The sequence below is a fragment of the Suncus etruscus genome, chromosome 7 (genome assembly GCF_024139225.1).
Source record: "Suncus etruscus isolate mSunEtr1 chromosome 7, mSunEtr1.pri.cur, whole genome shotgun sequence".
NCBI lineage: Eukaryota > Metazoa > Chordata > Mammalia > Eulipotyphla > Soricidae > Suncus > Suncus etruscus.
Genome location: NC_064854.1, coordinates 46,955,749 through 46,974,807, shown reverse-complemented (window position 1 = coordinate 46,974,807; position 19,059 = coordinate 46,955,749). Strand labels below are relative to the sequence as shown.

At 42.3% G+C, this 19,059-nt stretch overlaps 1 protein-coding gene, 1 long non-coding RNA gene and 1 pseudogene across 2 annotated transcripts; 2 read left to right on the top strand and 1 right to left on the bottom strand.

The window, feature by feature from the left end:
* Window positions 1-575: 575 nt before the first annotated feature.
* Window positions 576-8,814, top strand: LOC126014246 (proteasome assembly chaperone 1-like; annotated as a pseudogene).
* Window positions 8,815-9,416: 602 nt separating this feature from the next.
* LOC126013512 (cytochrome c oxidase assembly protein COX20, mitochondrial) lies at window positions 9,417-13,777 on the top strand. Its single transcript, XM_049776633.1, has 4 exons — window positions 9,417-9,471; window positions 13,165-13,279; window positions 13,362-13,425; window positions 13,540-13,777. Exons 1-4 carry the CDS (start codon window positions 9,430-9,432, stop codon window positions 13,661-13,663), a joined length of 345 nt encoding a protein of 114 aa, XP_049632590.1. The 5' UTR covers window positions 9,417-9,429; the 3' UTR covers window positions 13,664-13,777.
* Window positions 13,778-14,617: 840 nt separating this feature from the next.
* On the bottom strand, window positions 14,618-17,755 carry LOC126013553 (uncharacterized). The gene is made up of 3 exons (XR_007497530.1): window positions 17,245-17,755; window positions 15,495-15,596; window positions 14,618-14,749 (listed from the first exon to the last, which is right to left on the bottom strand). It is a non-coding gene; the product is annotated as an uncharacterized LOC126013553 (long non-coding RNA).
* Between the last annotated feature and the right edge of the window lie 1,304 nt (window positions 17,756-19,059).

Genomic DNA, 19,059 nt, shown 5'->3' with positions numbered 1-19,059 from the left:
TATGACCCTATGATTTAATCCTTCCTTTTTGATGTAGTGTATTCTATTTATTGGCTGCATATCTCGAATCATCCTTGTTTCCAGGGAGATGAATCCCATTTGATCATAATATATAATTTTTTTATTGTTTTGGGACCTCACCTGGTGTCACTTAGGGGTTACTTATGACTCTGCACTCAGAAATTACTCTTAGCAGGTTCAGGAGGCTATATAGGATGCCAGGGATCAAACCTGGGTCAGCTGCATGCAAATCATATGCCCTACCGAAGGGCTATCACTCCGGCCCCTGTGAATTTTTTAAGATCTCTTTTTCCTAAGGTTCCTCTAAGCAAGAAAGGGTCACTTCCCACAGCTATCACATGCTTTTTGAAAACCTACTGATTTATAAATTGTTACGGTATAATTTCTTCTACAGATAGTCCGATATGCTATCTATAGCCTCCAGAACAACGTTTTTAATGTATTGTTTAATTTAGACACTAAGATTTTGTTGAGAATCTTTGCATCTATGGTTCATTAGGATATGTAATTTACTTTTTGTTATCTGTGTGATTTGGTATCAAAATAATAATCAGATGGCCGATACGTTCTTTAGGGAAGTGGTGTGATCGTGCTGCCGGACGGGCACAGAGGACGAGGAGGAGGAAGAGGAGGCCACGAGGGAGATTCCCAAGGACAGGGAGGTCAGGCAGCAGAGGGCGTGGAAGAGGGAGATGAGGCTTCTCCAAACACAGACAAAAACGTCTTGCTGCTAGAAAAATATCCCTGTTCCAAGTTCATCATTGCCATAGGAAATAATGTGGTGGCCTTCATGTCCTCGTTTGTCATAAATTCGGGTAACTGGGTGGAAGTGGGCTGTGCTGAGCTGAGTGATGTCAGGCCTCCGACACCGTGCGTGTGTCCCCCGCCAAGGCCTTCTACATCTTCTACCACCTTCAGTCAAATCCCTTGGTCATGTTCTGTCAGTGCTGCTGCTACGTGGCCGAGGAGCAGCAGTTCCAGTGGCTGGAGGTGTTCGGCTCCTGTCCCCGGAAGGATATGCAGGTGACTGTCCTCATGTCCCACCACGTCAGACTACAGGACCTCTGCGGCGGTGGGTGGCTTTGTGTCGCCCTTCCTGAGGGCCCTAAAGACTTGTGACTACCACAACCCGTTGTGCTGTGCCCAGCTCGAGCCGCCCAACTTCGCACATTATCTCCCTGCTGCAGTCAGCAATCCTGAGCCACTGCCAGGACTGACACATCCCGGCAATGCTGTACCTTGTTACACCGACGTCAGGCAGCTCGACCCCGTTACAGTGGGTGCCTTCCAGCCGCTGATCCAGAGGAGCAGCCTGCAGACCCTCGTGAAGTGTGGGGGCATTAGCAAATACTGGAGGCTCTTCAGTAACCAACAGATCTAACTCTGCACCCAGTGAAAACACAAGCCCCACAGCAGGAACTACTGAACTTGGACACAAGCAGTTTATCCAACAAATGCTGCCAGCTCTTGCTGAAGTAAATCCTCAAGTAATGGTACTTTTCTATTTGTGTTTTATATTTTTAATGTTAAATTTTTCCACCACCCCCATAAGAAAGCAAAGTGATGATACTTTGATGTGTAATGAAAGGCACAATATAAGTGTTGAATAACATCCCTGTATGGGGCTGGATGGTGATGGGATGTATGGAGGGGCTTTTCTCCCCCAGCCCAGGCCACACATCTCTAAGCCCCTTCAGCCGGCGGGTCTGAGGGTTCAGGGTAGCAATGAGGAAATCATCCATTGTAGTCAGGTTTCAGCAGACATCAGCTTTATTCAAGGCCTTAGCCAAAATGTGTGGCTCCTAAGTTTTAAAACCTTTCAAGCCATCTCCATTATTGGCCTGCAGTTCTACGCCTTTCAGCCATCTCCTCTCTTGCTTCTTCTTCCTCCATCCCGCCAACTCTCTCTCTCCTGCTTCTTCCTTGCTGAATCTCTCCCAATCTCCCAATCAATCTTTCTCTCCCCCTGCCCCTCAGGGCAAACCTTTTTGTTACCTACCAAAGACCCCTCCCAGAAATGGGCTGGTCTTACCAGCAGGTAAGGTTACACAGGAAGAATGAGAGATGGGGGTAACAATTAGTATAGTGATCACAAAACAGATCATACAAAAATTGTTAAATATGGTATTAAAGGGGCCCGGAGAGATAGCACAGCGGTGTTTGCCTTGCAAACAGCTGATCCAGGACCAAAGGTGGTTGGTTCGAATCCCGGTGTCCCATATGGTCCCCCGAGCGTGCCTGCCAGGAGCTATTTCTGAGCAGACAGCCAGGAGTAACCCCTGAGCACCGCCGGGTGTGGCCCAAAAACCAAAAAAAAAAAAAAAAATATATGGTATTAAAGGAGACTTTAGTGTAGACACTATATAAAATGTTACAGGTTTTGTGAAATGATACTACTCATGCTTAATTTTTAGAGTTGCCTTACAAAATGCATTTTTGGTCATCTTCCTTAAACAGTTCATTTTGGAAAAGTTACTTAAAACCTTTTATAAAAATGTGTCAGGGAGGGAAAATAAAGACAGAACTAAATATATAAGTCAAAGTCAATGATAATAGAATCAAAGGACCTAAACTTTAACAATCTAAACTTAAAAGGACCTGTTATACTGGCAGGCCAGGGGGTAAAGGGTGGTGATATAAGATTTATTCTGGGGCCATTGGTGGAGGGAGGTTAACACTGCTGGTAGGAAAGGTCCTGACTCATTGTATAACTCAGATTCAACTATGATGGACTCTATTGATCACAATTGTTTCAATAAAATAAAAATAAAAAATATGACTTTGCAGAATTGTTAGGATTCCTGTTTCTCAGACTTTCTGGAAGAACTCGAGAAGGGAAGTAGTCTTTCTTTAGAGATTTAGATGGATCCATTGGGGCCTTGGCTTTGATTTGTAGACTTTGGCTTTTGATTGCTGTTCAAAATTTCAGTACTAGTAATCAGCCTATTCAGGTTTTGTTTTCTCTTGATTTAGTCTCTTAAAGATTGTACAATTCTAAATATCCGTTTTCTCTAAATTTTCCAATTTAGTAGTATAAATTATTCATAATAATCTTATATGGTGGGGCCAGAGCGATGACACAGTGATAGGACGTTTGTCTTGCACACGGCTGACCTAGGACAGACTGTGGTTCGCATAGCCAGGAGTAACCCCTGAGCATCACTGATGTGGCCCAAAATAAAAAAATAATGATCTTATATGATAGTCTGTATTGGTATTTTCTGTTGTAACTTTTGATTTTTATTTCCCCAATTTATCAGTTTTCTCCTTGCTGAAACCATCTCTTAAGGTTTTGTTTGTTTTTGGGTCACACCCAGCAGTGCTCAGGGGTTACTCCAGGCTCTATGCTCAGAAATCGCCCCTGGCAGGCACAGGAGACCATATGGGATGCCAGGATTCAAACCGCTGTCCTTCTGCATGAAAGGCAAACGCCTCCTTATTAAGTTTTTTAATTCACTTACTGTGTTCTTCAGTTCAGTGACTTGTTTTTTCTTTGCAGGGGAGGGAGGTGAGAGCAACAGCTAACTCAATTCAGTGCTCACTTTTGTCAGCATTTGAGGAAGTATTCAGCACCTGGAATTGAAGGAATTGAACCATGGACATCTGACATGCAAAGCACATGAGCTAGTCCTTTGAGCAACTTCCATGGTCAAGTTCAGTACCTTGACTGAAGTTTCTTCATTCTTTCTTTCCTTGTTAGCATTTTCTTCTATTGCTTTCCTCAATTCAGTGAACTTCCTTGTCATTGTCACTTTTTTTTGTTTTTAATTATCTTTATTTAAACACTGTGATTACAAATATGATTGCAGTTGTATGATAACAGTCATGTAAAGAACACCCCCCTTCACCAGTGAAAGATTCCCACCACCAATTTCCCAGATCTCCCTCCTCCCCACCCCACCCACACCTGTACTCAAGACAGGCTTTCTATTTCCCTCACTCATTCACATTGTTATGATAGTTGTCAGTGTAGTTATTTCTCTAACTGCACTTATCACTCTATGTGGCAAGCTTCATGTCATGAGCTGCACCAACATGGGAAGATGGGGGAAAAAAAGGGTTGGGACTGAGGCAGTAAAAGATTAGAAATGAGCTTTGTAAGGGTAGTATAAAGGTCACAATACAAGATGGATATTATGTGTATATAAACTATATGCATACAATACATTCAATAGACCAAGGAGAAAAAATTTCCAGTGACTGTCCCAACATAAACCAGTGCTAGAATGACCCGCCCTCCTCCCAAAGCGCATTCTCATTACTGTAGGGAGAGGTAGGGGGAAAGCCTGATGACCCCTATAGAGCCCACCTGGACTGGCGCCCAGGGAAGGCCTGGAGTCCAGAGGAAAAGAGAGGGATGAATGGGGGCCTGCCAAGCATCCCAGCACTCCCCAGGCTAGGGAAAAAGCCTCTGGCATGAGGACTCCCAAACCCCATACTTGGCAAGAGCTGGCCTTCAAAATCAAAGGGGAAACCGGAAGCAAGATTTCTGCCCATCCTCCTCCCCATGCACCTCCCCCCTGGAGTACAAAAGGAGGAAAGCCTGAGGACCACTAAGAATCCACCTGAACCCACTTCTGGCCATCTGAGCCGGCACCCAGGGAGGGCCTGGAGTCCAGGGGAAAAAGAGGGGAACGGCTGGGGGCCTGGTCATTGTCACTTCTATATCTTCATCAGAAAGGCTATAGAAATCTTATGTGCCTGGAGTTCTTTCTACACTTTCAATTTCATCCATCCTGCAGATGAGTTCCTCTACTTCACTGTATGTGTATTGAGGGCTACGAATATCTGGTGCTTTATACATCTTAGAAGCCATCTAGATTTTTTGCTGTGAAATTCCAGAGACTATGGCTTTGTGTTTACATCAATTGGATTACTTGCTAGGAATTACTCAGGTTAATGAGTCAGCTTGTTTCCTTAAAGACAGTCTAGGCTGGATTATTAAGATAATAGGTCAGGTAAAGTCCTTGCCTTGCTGAGTGGTCCATCTTGGTTCAATTTAGGACACAACATAGGGTCCACCAAGCCCAATAGAGAGTAAGTCCTCAGTACCACCATGTGGGCCCTCAATTAACAATTGCAAACACATAGAACTAAAGTAGATAGGGCATTTGTTTTGCGCACAGAAGACCTGGATTTTATTTCTTGGCATCCCATATGGTCCTCTAAGCACAATCAGGAGTGATTGTGCAGAGCCAGGAATAACCTCTAAAGCATCACCAGGTATGGCCTAAAATAAAACCAGACTAGACTACCTTACAGTATTTCACCATGGCCATGTGGAAATTCCATAGGCTTATGCAGAGCTTACATAAATTTGCTTAGTACTCATATGTCCATACTCCATAAGTCATGATGAGCAGAAAGCACAGCTGTATTTCCCTCTAGAGCAGGTCATTTGTCTGCCCACCATTCATGCTGTGCTCAGGTCTCAGGATGACTGTACTTCCCTGACCAGTTTTCAGGGAGACACAGAAGTCCACTTGTTATTAATATGGGGCCCAGCCTTGATTAAGCCTGCTAATCTAGGCTTAAGGAGTGATTTTAAAAAGTTGGATTACAGATTTTCACCTGCCTTTCATTTCCCAGACATCTATGGTTCATTGCTTCTGCTCTGTCCTTAGCCTCTCCTGGGTATTGTAGCTCTTATCTGTTTTGTTCTGGTACTCAATTCCACTGTAGAGAATCTTCAAGAGCTAGAGCTAGAAGTTGGGTGCTCCTCCTGTTCGCCTCCTCTACATCACTATACATGAAATTATTTTTTGGTTTTTTGTGGGGGCCACCCCGAATGATACCATGTGGACTTCATGGATTGAATCTGGCTCAAGAGCATGCAAGACCCATAAATGCTCGCTGTACTTTTTTTTTTTTTTGGGGGGGGGCGCACTCAACCATGCTCAGGGTTTATTTCTGGCTCTGTGCTCAGAAGTCGCTTCTGGGAGGCTCAGGGAACCATATGGGATGTCAGGAATCTAACCGAGGTCTGTCCTGGATCAGCTGCATGCAAGGCAAATGCCCTACTGCTGTGCTATCTTTCCAGCCCCCATCCCACTGTACTATAACTCCAGCCCCCACACACATGGAATTCTATCTTTAATTCTGCTTTATTATGGTTTTTGTTTGGGGATCTGACACACTCTCAAAACTGCGTTCTCTACCATCTCACACTGCCCTTCCTGTTTTCAGTGTTTTTACCATTATAAACAGACAGAATATACTCACATGTACCCTCTTTCAAATGTGATGCTTTAAAGTTAATTCTAGAGATTTGATATTCAAAGTGTGGAATCAAGACCAGTAATATCACCACTTGGGAAATTGCTTAAAAATGCATAATCTGAGTGGGGGGGGTCAGAGCAGTAATACAGGGCATAAGGGCCTTGTGTGAACTAGCCTAGGACGAACCAAGGTTCGATCCCCCAGCATTCCATATGGTTCCCCAAGCCAGGGGCGATTTCTGAGTGTAGCCAGGTAACCCCTGACCGTCACTGGTGAGGCCCAAAAACCAAAAAAAAAAGAAAAAAAAGAAAAAGAAAAACACATAATCTTGAGTCTCACACCAGACCTACTTAAGAAGAATCTTTTTTTTTTTTTTACAAGATGGGCCTGAGAGATAGCATGGAGGTAAAGCATTTGTCTTGCATGCGGAAGGTCGGTGGTTCAAATCCTGGCATCCCATATGGTCCCCAGAACCTGCCAGGAGTGATTTCTGAGCCTGAAGCCAGGAGAGACCCCTGAGCACTGCCGGGTGTGACCCGAAAACAAAAAACAAAAAACAAACAAACAAAAAAAAACTACCAGTAATGTATATATACAAAACAAGAAGTATGATTTTTTTTTTGTTTTTGTTTTGTTTTGGGGCCACACCCAGGCACTCAGGGGTGTGGCTCTTGGCTCTACGCTCTGAAGTCACTCCTGGCAGGCTCAAGGGACCATATGGGATTCGGGGAATGCATGCAAGACAAATGCCCTACTGCTGTGCTGTCACTCCAGCCCATGATTTTATTTTTCAAACTCTGATGAATTTGTGCTACTTCAGATTTTATTTATTTGGAGTGGGGTGGTGCTGTGCTCAGGATTTACTCCTGGCTCTGTGCTCAGAGCTCACTTCTGATGATGGTTTTGAGATTAAACCTGGGTCAGCTGCCAGTCAGGCAACTTACTTGTCCTATTTCAGATTTTAAATGTCCATGCATTAGACATATTTTTGATCTCAAGAAAAAAAAATTAACAACAAAACCCCACATAGTTGGATATCTCAACAATGTTACATTGCTATAAATTTTTTTCAATATTCACTGATTTTGTACTTACCTCCTTGAAAGATCAGTGATAACCAGTAAGTAGATGTGACTGGGATGGTTAGATACAGGTTCTTTATTTAGAGTAGAACCAATGAGTCATCTAGAACACCCATTCTCAGCCCTAATGTCAAATTGTTTTTCAAAGTGATGTAGAATAATGGCACTCATTTGTGGAATATAAAAAAGATAGTGTGGTAATAATATCCAAAGACAATAGAGATGAGGGCCATTCGGGCTGGTCCATGGTAGGAAACTTGCTACAAAAAGCAGGGAAGTGAAGTTAGGGGAGAGAAAGGAAACCATGACAGTAGTTGGAAATGACTCACTCTAGACAAGAACTGGGTGCTGCAAAGAGAAAGTGATATATGCATGCTCTCCCTTCACTAACAATATTGTAATCACAAGGATGGGGGAGAGGAGGAAGAGAAGGAAGAGAAGTATGGAGAAGGAAGAAGAGCTCTGCCAGGTATGATGCCCAAACAAAAAGAAACAACCTGCACCCCAAGGAAAACATGCAGACACCCCACAAACAAAAATATGAAAATATCTCAAAAACATTCCAAGACAGGGGTTTCTGGATGGCAGAGAATTGGGATCAGAATATTAAAATGTCAAAACCTAGGAGAAATTTCAAAAAACAAGATAGTCCCCAAGAAAACCTCTACTAAATGATACCCGATTCCCTTTCAGTAGCCAACCCTTTTCTTGCTAGCAAGGTGTCACCAATGGTGCACATTGTCTCCCAGATAAGCGAGTAGAGCAGACACTCTGGAGAGGAGCCAGTATCTGGCGACCAGCAGAGGACAAATGTCTTCATAGAGAGAAATCACACACACACACACACACACACACACACACACACACACACACACACACACACACACACACACACGAACCCACTTGCTAAAGACAAGTGCCATGGATTCAATCCCAAGGAAAGTTTTACTCGAGCAAAATTTCCAGATCACGACAACAAAAAAGAAACAAATTATCCTTAGGATGTCTGAAGGGGAAACCTTTGTCCTTCACCATGTAACAAAGGCTTACCAAAAATAACAGTACTCCTTTCTGGAAGATTCCCCTTCCAGACCATAAATTCCAAGCCATGTCGCCCCACCCCTAACAGGCAGCCTGCGTGGTGGAGGTGGGGGGGGCCGCTTGGAAGCTGGCATCAGCGTCGGTAACTGTATTAGGTAACAGTCCCGTGTCTTCCCAAATGACTCACCGAATAAATAAAAAGGGGGGGGGGGCAAGTCATGTCCTTGGGGAGTCATGAAGGGTATTTTTCCTCAGAGTGGAGGGAGGTATTCAGAGACTCAGGAAAGGGGCACTAAAATGCCTGCAAGCCCAGAACGAGCAACTCCTCTTGGTGCCCGGGGTTAGCAAACAGGGCGACGCGCGCACGCTAGGCGGCGGCTCCCCTCCATTTTGTCCCCAGTCTCCTTCTAGCACCAGCGGCGTTGCTTTGCAGGCGTTAAGGCAGGCCTGAGGGAGGCGAGGCGGCCGTTGGCTGAAGGCAGGCGCCCAGGGGGTTCTGGGTAGCCCGCTTGGGGTTGAAGCATTCTAGAAGCCGGAAGGACAAAGGACACAGGGGACGCGGGCCCGAGCTGTTACGGCCCCACTTCCGGGCGGGCGAGGCCAGGGAGAGGGGGGAGGGGCAGGGCCCGGCCCGTGCGCGTGCGTGCGCGTACACGACCCAAGAGGCGGCGGCGCGCGCCCGCGTAGGCGAGCACGCACGCGGACAGCAGTTCGAAATGGCGGTTGGGCTCGGGGGTGGGGGAGGGGCAAAGGCTAAATTGGGCGCTGGGGCGCCGCCCCGCCCCGCCGGGGGTGACGGGGGCGGCGAGGATGGGTTTTATCCCTTCGGTTCCTTCATTGGAGCTTCTCGGCATCTTTGTGTTAAATTAGCAATTTAACGGAGGGAGAAAGCGCCACCGTCCCGGCGCGAACAAAGAGCAGGGCCCGACCGCGACCCACCGCGACAACGGCGGCGCCAGAGCGAGGTCCCTAAGATGGCGGCCGCTGCGCAGAGCGGGGCGGGACTTCCGGCCGGGGCGGGCCCACGGGGAGCAAGCGGGCGGGGCCGCCGCCGCCGACTCGTGCCATGGCCGCCGCGGAGGAGCCCAGCGAGCCCGGGAAGCGGAAGGTAACCCGAGGAGCGGAGGGTCGCGGGAGAGGTGGCGAGGGTTCGGGGTCGAGCGTGGGGCTCAGGGCGGAGATTTGCAACGCCTGGGCCTCTCTGCCGGGTGCAATTCATTCTGATTTCTCTGCGATCCTTTTCCATCCAACCTTATAAACCAAATTGTCCTGGCCAAGGTAGAATGAGGGCAAGGCTGTTTCCTTCCTAAGCTGCAGCTAAGTCTCCTCAACATGAATAATACCTCGCTGAGGCCGTTTTCCTTGCACACGGTAGACCTGGGTTCGATCCCCGGCTTCCTCTATGGTCCTCTAGCACCCTAATATGCTGGTACTAGTGACAGTGCGATTTAATAGTTCCTTGACGATTCCCTTCAATGTTGCATGCTTCGCAGCACTAAACGTACGGGGTCAAAAATGCACTTTAATTTCCATTTCGGTGACTATATATCCAGAGCCGAAAGACCGAATGAGATTGGGAATTTCCCATGAACCTTACTTTCTCTTCCAAGTGGACTGCAGCATTGCATGGCATCAGTTGCTTTCCCCCGCCTCCTGTGCTGTTTCTCGATTGCTTCTTGTGGGGTTCTGAAGCTGGGAGAGTTTGCCTTGCGCGTGGCCCACCGAGGTCAATTCCCCCGCCATCCCATAAGGTCTCCCGAATCCCAGATGAGTGCAGAACTTAAGGGTTACCCCATTACCATCAAATGTCAAAGAAACTTATGCGTTAAAAATTTAATGAACAACGATGTGGTAATTATTTCTGAAGCTAAATCCTCCACACGTCAGGCATGAGTTTTAAGTCAAGGATTCCCCTAAAATTTTTATTATTGGAAATTGATCGGTAATGCCTGAAAAATTTGCTTTGCAAATATTAACTTTACTATTGGTTGGAGAAGTGATGATCTAAAGTGATGCATGCTCAGGGGTCACTTTGGCACTGCTGCTGTGCTGGGGATTGAAGCTGGGCCTCTAGAATGCAAAACATTTGCTCTGGTTTTTGAGCTACCTCCCCAGTTCCAAAGTCAAAAGGGAGATTGAATCCGGGTGGGCTTGCATGCAAGGCAAGCACCCTATCCACTATTATATCATTCTGGTCCCCGTTTGTTTCCCAGAATTTGCCAAAGGTGACCTTGCAAATAAAAGCAGGAGTGCTATAAATGGCTAAAACCAAAAATCGTTAGTAGCTACAAAGATGCCAAGCCCCAAAGAAAAACAAAACCAGAGATAAAGGGCCTGCCTTTAACAGCCTACCAAGCAGGATTTGATTCTCCAAAGGACTCCATATGGACCCAGCTCACTGGTAGGAGTGATCCAACTGCAGAGCAAAACCAAATTAGAAATAGAGAACCTGAGTACAGTGGCCTTGCACAGGGCCAATCTGAGCTTGATCTGATATCCTATATGGCCTATATGGCAACACTGCCAGGTGTTGCCCCTCCTCCCCAAAAAAACTTGGGTGGAGGGGAACCAGGAGATACAGTATTTATAGTTGCATAAAATGTCTTAAGGGTTCTTTCCTACCCTCCTTCCTTTTGTCCTTAAAAAAGGAAAAAAGATCAAAAAAGAAAAAATGTCTTAACTCGGAGATCAAAGAGCTGACAAACATGCAATGTGCTTGCTACTCCCCCTGAGCACAACAGGGTGTCATCTAGTGACCCAGTACACTGGATCCAAGCACCATCTTACTTCGAACCAGCCAGCCAGCTTGAGAGCATAATACGGAGTAACCCTAGGACTATGTGGAAATCCCCACCCCAAGTTCAAAATTTTGCACTACTCCCCCCCCCCCCCGTCACCTCATGGCTTCCCCCACAGTAAGTAATGATTAGCCCCAAGAATTTTCTTGGTTCTGTTACTAGGTCACACCTAGTGGTACTCAGGACTCACCCCCAGTACTTGAACTGGGGCCAGTGATGGGAAATCAGCTGCCTTTGTAAGTGAACCCGAGCTTTCTGTATTTAAAGCATAAGTACTTAAAAAAAAAAAAGGCTTTTATACATCTTTATTTAGTACAAACTATGAAAGCAATTTGAAATGAGACTTTGCTGTACACCCGCTATTGCAATCTCAACAACCCAAGTGGCTCATATGTGTTCCCTAGTACAGAGCCAGGAACACCCCCCAAATATCACCATCTGAGGCCTAATCCCCTCCCCCAGTCTTATAAATTTAAGCGTTAACAATGTACATTTTTACTAAATGAGATAACCATGAGCACATGCTTAAAAAAAATTAGTAGGGTCTTGGCTTACTCATCATGGACCTGGGGGCTTAATACCTAGGATCCAATGTGGTCCCCTAAGCACCCCTAGGAGTGATTCCTGAGTGCAAAGCCAGGAGTAACCTGTTATGATGTACATTCTTTAGAGCCAGTAGAACCTCATGCACCCACCAATGTGTATGGAGACATCTAAGAATGCCATAGAAACGGCATACTCTTGAGCCTTTATGACATGAAGACCTCCTTTTAAAAGATGAGCTTGTAGGGGGGGACAAATACAGTACACCAGATAGGGCACTTACCTTGACTCGCATTTAAGAGGTTGAGAGGTTTCTGTTGGGGTCACACATGGTCTGCTATGGAGTTACCATGTTAGACAGGGCTCCTAAGAGCATCAGTGAGATTGAAGATAGGAATTGTAAGGGTTTTTTTTTCCAGACTAGCATAAGACTGGAAATAAATGTTCCATGTGATGAAACAAAAAGGAATGGCATTCAATAACCTGGCCCCAACAGAATCTAGCCACACTGGCATGGCTTTGCCAGTGGTCCTAGAAATCCTGAGCACCACTGAGAACCCTGTAACCAGTTGAGGGGTTTAGAAAGAGCACTAATGTTGTTCATGCAGTCTTGAGAAATGTTCTCCAATCAGAGAAGCAGAAAAGCTCAGTAAGAATACAAGTTTATTGAGACAAACTCCATAAAACCAAATGTTGCCCACCCCATTATATTCACTTGTGTCCATCCAACTTGCTTTGACCTACTTCATCCTTTAGAATTCTTCACTTGACTCCACTTCTGTATCACATTTACAGAGAAATGTTCACTTAGAATTTAATTTTATTAGTACTGGAGATGTGGTTCAGTGTGTGGAAGCCTTTCATGTAATTGAAAATGGGAACATGGGGCTCCTCATGCAAAAAGCAAGCACTCCTTCAGCCCTTTGGGCCATCTTCCCAGTGTGCTTCCTGGAGTCAACTAATATTCAACACACAAGGCTTATGGTGGCAGTTTTGGGTGTTTATAAATTTGTTATTTCTCATCAGGGAAGACATACTAAAGCCAAAGAGAGTAGCCCAACCCTCATTACAGGGGTAGAGCTGAGACAAAACTAGATTTTCAAGTTGTCATGCTTAAGCGTGGTTAAAAATAACCTCATTATATGCAAGAAAATAAACCAGGCAGGACAGATTGCCCACTTTCAGATGAAAAGTTCTTACTCTTCCCAAGTATCATCATCATGGTTAAGCCATTTATTTTCCCACTCTAGTTTTTAAGGCGCTCACCAAGGAACATTGAGATTTTCCATTAACAAGCTTTGGCAATTTAATAGTATAATTCAGATACCTCACACATATACCTTTTAGAATTGTCATACTCAAAAGGTTCCTATATATACAAAAACAGAATCAACTGTTTGATTTTAGTTCAATCTTTGCCAGTATTTCATGTTCAACCTAGGTTTGTTTTTAAATCCTAGCCTTTTAAACTCCTAGGAATTTTAGATGTTGAAAATACCCCCTGTGCACGGGATTCATTATTATACGGTTCACTGGGATCTGTTGTGACCGGCTTTGGACACTTTTTATTAACTAGTGAGTATTATTTTTAATAGATTTTCTGTACGAGCATTTTCGATATGAAGAAATATATAATTAATGATTGTTTTATTGACAGGTAGAATTAAAAGATCATGTGATGTTGGTTTAGGAGGATTTATCTTGGTTACTTTAGGATGCTGGTAAGTACATGCCTAATGTTCCAAATCTTCGGTGCTAAGGCACCTTTCGATTTTGCAAGCACCCTTGATTTTGTTTCTATAGAAATTCCTAACAGTGTGGTCTTTTCTTACAAGGTTCCACTGTAGATATAACTATGCAAAACAAAGAATTCAGGAAAGAATCGCCAGAGAAGGAATTAAAAACAAGATTTTATATGAGAATACCCACCTTGATCCTGAGAGAAAACCAAACAACTGATGAATGTTGGACACAGAAAACCCATATGAAATCCACTCAAGTTCAGCATGGAGTGCTTTAATGTTAAGAACCTCGTGTATCATAAGGCTTTCTCAATAAAACAAAATGAAACCATGTTTGAGGTTTTTTTCACCCTATCCATTTTTACTGCAAGAAGTGTACTCCCATTAAGGAATTGATGGCACTCCAGGTAATCATTCCCAATTGAAAATTTTAAAGGAAAACAGCTTAAAAGGCTTGGGAGGCAGGAGCCTGGCCTTCTAAGTTTTATCCTTGGCACTGCACGGTCCACTAGACAGGGCTAGGTATAGCCCTGGAGTATGGTTAAGCACTGAACTGTACCAACAGGCAAGAGCACAGCTGGCAGGCATTAAGTGAGTACAAGTTACCTAGACAAGAAAAATAAAACTAGTTATTTTGTGGCCCTTTCTTTTTCAAAATTCACTCATTACAAATATGCTTTCATTTAAAATAGCAATGCTTTTGAAGTTTAATAAGAGAACTTTACTTTCTAAACAGTATATTTCTCCAGGAAATACTTTTGAAATAATGAGACACAAGCTAGATTGTAGCCTTATTCACCCAGCATAACTGTCAGTTAAAGAAACAGCAAGGGAACAAAGAGATGACTTCCAGAACATTTTCCCCCAGTAGCTTTTCCCCGATTTTAATAATTTTATTGATCCTCACACCATCTGAACTGCCCAAAGGTTTTAGAGAAGGGCTATTAAGTTCTGCCTGCCCACTCTTATGTAAGCTTTAAGCAGCCTGCCATTTTCTCATGAACCAGTAAAACCCCATGAATGGGAGATTCAATTTTAATTGGCATGAAGGTGGAAAACCTGACTTTTAAAAACAATCGTCAAGGGAAAAAAGGCTACTTCTACTCTTCAGGTTATGAAATATATAAAACTCTCCCCACCCCGTTAAGTAGCCAATAGCCCTTCTAGCTCTGTATACATTGACTGTATGACATCTTACCCTTAGTGAGAGAGCAAGTTAGTTGGTTAAGCATGTCCAAGTCTTCACCAATAAACTTCCAAGCTTTCATTCATTTTCACAGCAGACTGCATGGAATTGGAGAACCTGGATTTAAAAAAAATACTTGATTGGATATGGCTTTATCTGAAATACTTTTATTTTCTCCTTGAAATGCATGTAGAGAAGGTATTCATTAATCTCTGGACTGGAGTACCTTAGGCATAAATTTATATAGCATAAACATTAATAGTTGTCTTTGCATTAACTTGGAAGTTAGTCTTAAAACTTCCACTTATTAGATCTATTCTCCAGTATCATCCAGCTCAAATCCAAACTGTGAAGTTCTGTAATCCTATCTCAAGTGCAATTACCATCATCAAAGCCTGAATTTATGCTTTAGAATAGATCATGCCCAAAACCTTCCATTTACACTTTCTTCCTTTTATCATCTATAGACCTCATTCCTTTTGTCTAATAAGTTCCACCAAGTAGAATTCCTATTCCCTCATTTAGGTTATTTTGTAGTAGTTGAGGACTATGCTAATTTGTCCTTCGAGAACAGCTCAACTTTGTTGAGAGAACTGTTTATTGCATATCGGGGGCAATGGGAAGATGTGCATTTATTTAATCTACAACATAATTTACTCCTGAGTGTTGGGAATTGAACAGGGATCAGTGTCATGCAAGCACAGTATCACACTGTACCATCTCTGGCCCTCAATTTTTTTCTAAGCCTTTTGAGCCAAGTGTCTGACACAAAATAAATTACTAAATGCCCAAATCATTTAAGAATTTTGGTTCCCCTCAGCTCCACACAACACACTCACTTCACTTCAAAAGGAAAACCTACCTTTCATGCTCATTTGAAGCCTCCAGCTGGATAGCGTTCTTGATCGGTCCATTAATTCCAATTTCACACTAGGTGATTTAGCAGTAGGTACCAGCTAAATAGCTGATTAAAATAGAATTGTGGTCATTAGTTTTGAAGACTTTATGTGCTTACCATACCTTTAAATACTTTCTAGTACTTTAGCATTTCCCCTTCCCTAATCCCACCCAGTTTTCCTTTACTATTCATACCTCAATAAAAGACCTCAGGGAATTTAAAATTAACAACTTTGGGAGACTGGTGATTTATAAGTTTGGCAAAGGGGAATTTTGACTATACCTAGAACCATATTATTTGATTTGAGAGCATCTTTTTAGTCTACGTACCTCTACTCCATCGCTGGTTTCCCTTTGCTTCGATTATATAATGCGAGGAGGTCTATATAATAAAGTCAGGATTCCTGTTTATGCACTTTTCAGCAAAGAGCTAGGGATCAAATAGGGTTTGAATAATCCTTCTATTCCTAGATAAAAATCTGGCAGATGAGGGTGGGTCATGGCACCCCTTTAAAAATCAAGATATACCTACACTTTGGGTGTGCAGAGAACCTTTATGAGGAAAATAGAAAAATTAAAAGATGATTGCTAAAATCAACTTATTGGCCTTCTAGAATAAGTCGTGGTCAGTATACCAATTTCCTCTACCACCCAGAATTGTGCTACTTTTGCAGGTTGTGTATTGAGTTCCATGTTTAAAATGTTTACAAATTCCTTAAAAGGAAGCGGTTAGGGACAAAACTTAAGTTTGTAATATACACCTCTAAAGCAGTGTTAACTACTTGAGCCATTTCAGCCACTTAATTTTCTAAAATAAGGATGACCTTTACCAAAGCATGCTATTATTATACTCAAGTATACCAAGCCGTCTTTGGTTCACTTTAAAGATTTAGATCAATTTAACAGGTGTTGTTATATAGTCTGCCCTTAAAATCTTCAATTTCCATGAAAGTGCTGAAGTCATGTGAAATGAAACATGCTTTCCTATCTTAAAATAGATTTTCCTAAGTTTTCAACATGTTTTACCTTTTACTTTGAAACCTTTCATTTCTTGACAGTGTAAAATAGGTAAGATTCATTGACTATACCGAAGTACATCTCAAACCATTAAGGCACCAAGATCTCAATACTTTATTTAGGATTGAGAAGTATTTATTTTTATATCTGGCAAATATTAATTTCCTACTTCTCCTTTCAATTACAAGGCAATGACAAAAAGTACATTCTCTAGTCTGACAAAAATTCACTGTGCCTTCTTTATACAACTTAAATTATTTACTAGTTAATACTTTGATCAGTGTTTACATTGCTTATGTATTAATACAAGATTCCTTAAGGAAGTCAAGTCAGATATAGGTATTCTAGACTTAGGGTTTTGTGCATTAGAACACTAACATGGTAATAATTAAGCTCTTCTAAGGGTATTATTAAAAGCAAATGCCTTCGAAGTTAAGTAAAAGAATCTGACTAGGAAAAAAAATCTAAGCTCAAGCTTCAACTATTTACATCTAGTGCCTAAAAACATGCAAGGAGTCAAATAGTAGATATCAGGTATTGCTGTGGGCATGCACAATAGCATCAGGAAGCCTTTCTGCTAAATAAACAATCTGGATCAATTTCTCCCTTCCCACTCCTAAAATTAAGTTCTAATTATGGTGACTGAAAGCCCACTAAAACAAGTGTTACATGTACAAACAGCAATTAATTTGGAATACCTATTGGAATCACTGGAACACATTTAGTTGGGCCCTTTTACTCTTCCACACAGCACATTCACATGGACAGACTAAGGAAAAGGAGATGAGATCTTGTCAGCACACATCTTTTGCTTTATTTGCTAAAAAGAAAAACTGGAACATTTTATTCTTGTAATGTTTACCATGACTTGTCCAACTACTTCCTGAACTAGAAACTGACATGGTTCAAGGATACCTTAATATCTACCTTTAAAAATACACTAGTGGAGCTGGCTAAATACCGGAGGGTAGGGGTTGTGCCTTATGCACAGCTGACATAGGTTCCATTCGTAACATCCCATGTGGTCCTGAGCACTGCGCCAGGAGTTAATTCTTGCAGAGCCAGGAGTAAACCCTGAGTACCACTGGGTGTGGCCCAAAAATAAGATTAAAAAAAAGTATCATGCCACTAAGGTTCCCATTCACAAAAGCACCAAAAATTCTAAAATTCTCATCTATTGCCTAGTACCTTGTAACTTTAACTTTGCTGTTAGGTAGTCTGTTTGACAGGAATTGGTGACACTGCTTGGCAAGTTACTTCACAACACTAATTTTATTTGTCGATAGGGATGAATTTAAAAAGAAATTAGCAGGAAAAGGGCATGCCAAAAATAAATATTTTAATGCTATTAATATTAATCTACTATTAATGCTATTTAATCTTTTAGATGCTATTTATTGCCCTGGCCAAAAATCCCCTCATAATCTCATAATGACGCAAAAACTCAATCCGAGCATGAGAAGTTACTATTTGATAAGAGTGTTAACAATGCAACAAGGACTGAAATCTTTCCATAAGACATCTTTTTGCCTAGTCTGTTAGTATGTTATCAATTATAGTAGTTTCTCATACCTATAAGATCCAGCTTTATTTTTTTTTTAAAGTAAAATCCCTGTTCCTTGTTGAATCCTGGCATGCGAGGCAGATAAAATTTTCCTAGGCAATGCAAAATATATGGTTAAGTTCCTTTGTCCCAATTCACACAAGTGATTAACAAATTATTCTGACCAGTTATGTGTAGTTGCATTAATACTGTACTACAGTCAAATGGCACAATTTGCCTCTGAACCCCAAAATAGCTCTTGTTCAGCTTTAAGACAGCCTGCACCCATTGCCAAGCAACTTGGGTATCTTCAAAAGAAACAAAATTCTGGACTAACATGAAAAATGGGACTTTATTTCTAAGGTACTTTCTCCCCTTAGACTAAATGAGTTACACCTTGGTAAACTAGACATACTCATACTTTCAAGTGCATTTAAAAATATCTGCAATTATTTGCACTGTTGAAATTGATGAGACATCACTCAATATAGTGGTTGTTTCAGTTTGTTTTATAAACACTGGGAACTCATTCTGGATTAACACTTCTCATATTCATGGATTACCAGTTTTGTGACTTGACTTCCAAAAACTTATGGACTAACTTAAATATAGAAACAAAATGTATTAAAACCTACGTTACCTCAACTAAATTAACTGTATCAAGCATTTTTAGTACTTGCCATGAACCTGTAGCACTGGTGCAAGATTAGTTGCTCTTATAGATATACCAGCTTCATATATCTAATCTTAAAATAACCAGAAGGCTCTTATGAGCATGGTATTTTGTTAACTGCAAAGTTTGACTGAAAGATTGCTAACATGACTGATCAACTGTTTAGATGAAATTGTTAAATTCCCCACAAAGCACTAAGTAACCCCTTTATCATTAAAACCCTATATTTATCATTAATATGTGAAGAAAAATTCAGTATGTCAAAATTAAAGTCCATTGAAGGGTCCAAAAATACAA

Bases quoted from the DNA above. Each gene is read 5' to 3' on its own strand.
- LOC126013512 (XM_049776633.1), top strand. From the start codon at position 9,430: ATGGCCGCCGCGGAGGAGCCCAGCGAGCCCGGGAAGCGGAAG. The intron at 9,472-13,164 runs GTAACCCGAGGA...TTTAAATCCTAG, and splicing joins GCGAGCCCGGGAAGCGGAAG to CCTTTTAAACTCCTAGGAAT. The intron at 13,280-13,361 runs GTGAGTATTATT...TTTTATTGACAG, and splicing joins TGGACACTTTTTATTAACTA to GTAGAATTAAAAGATCATGT.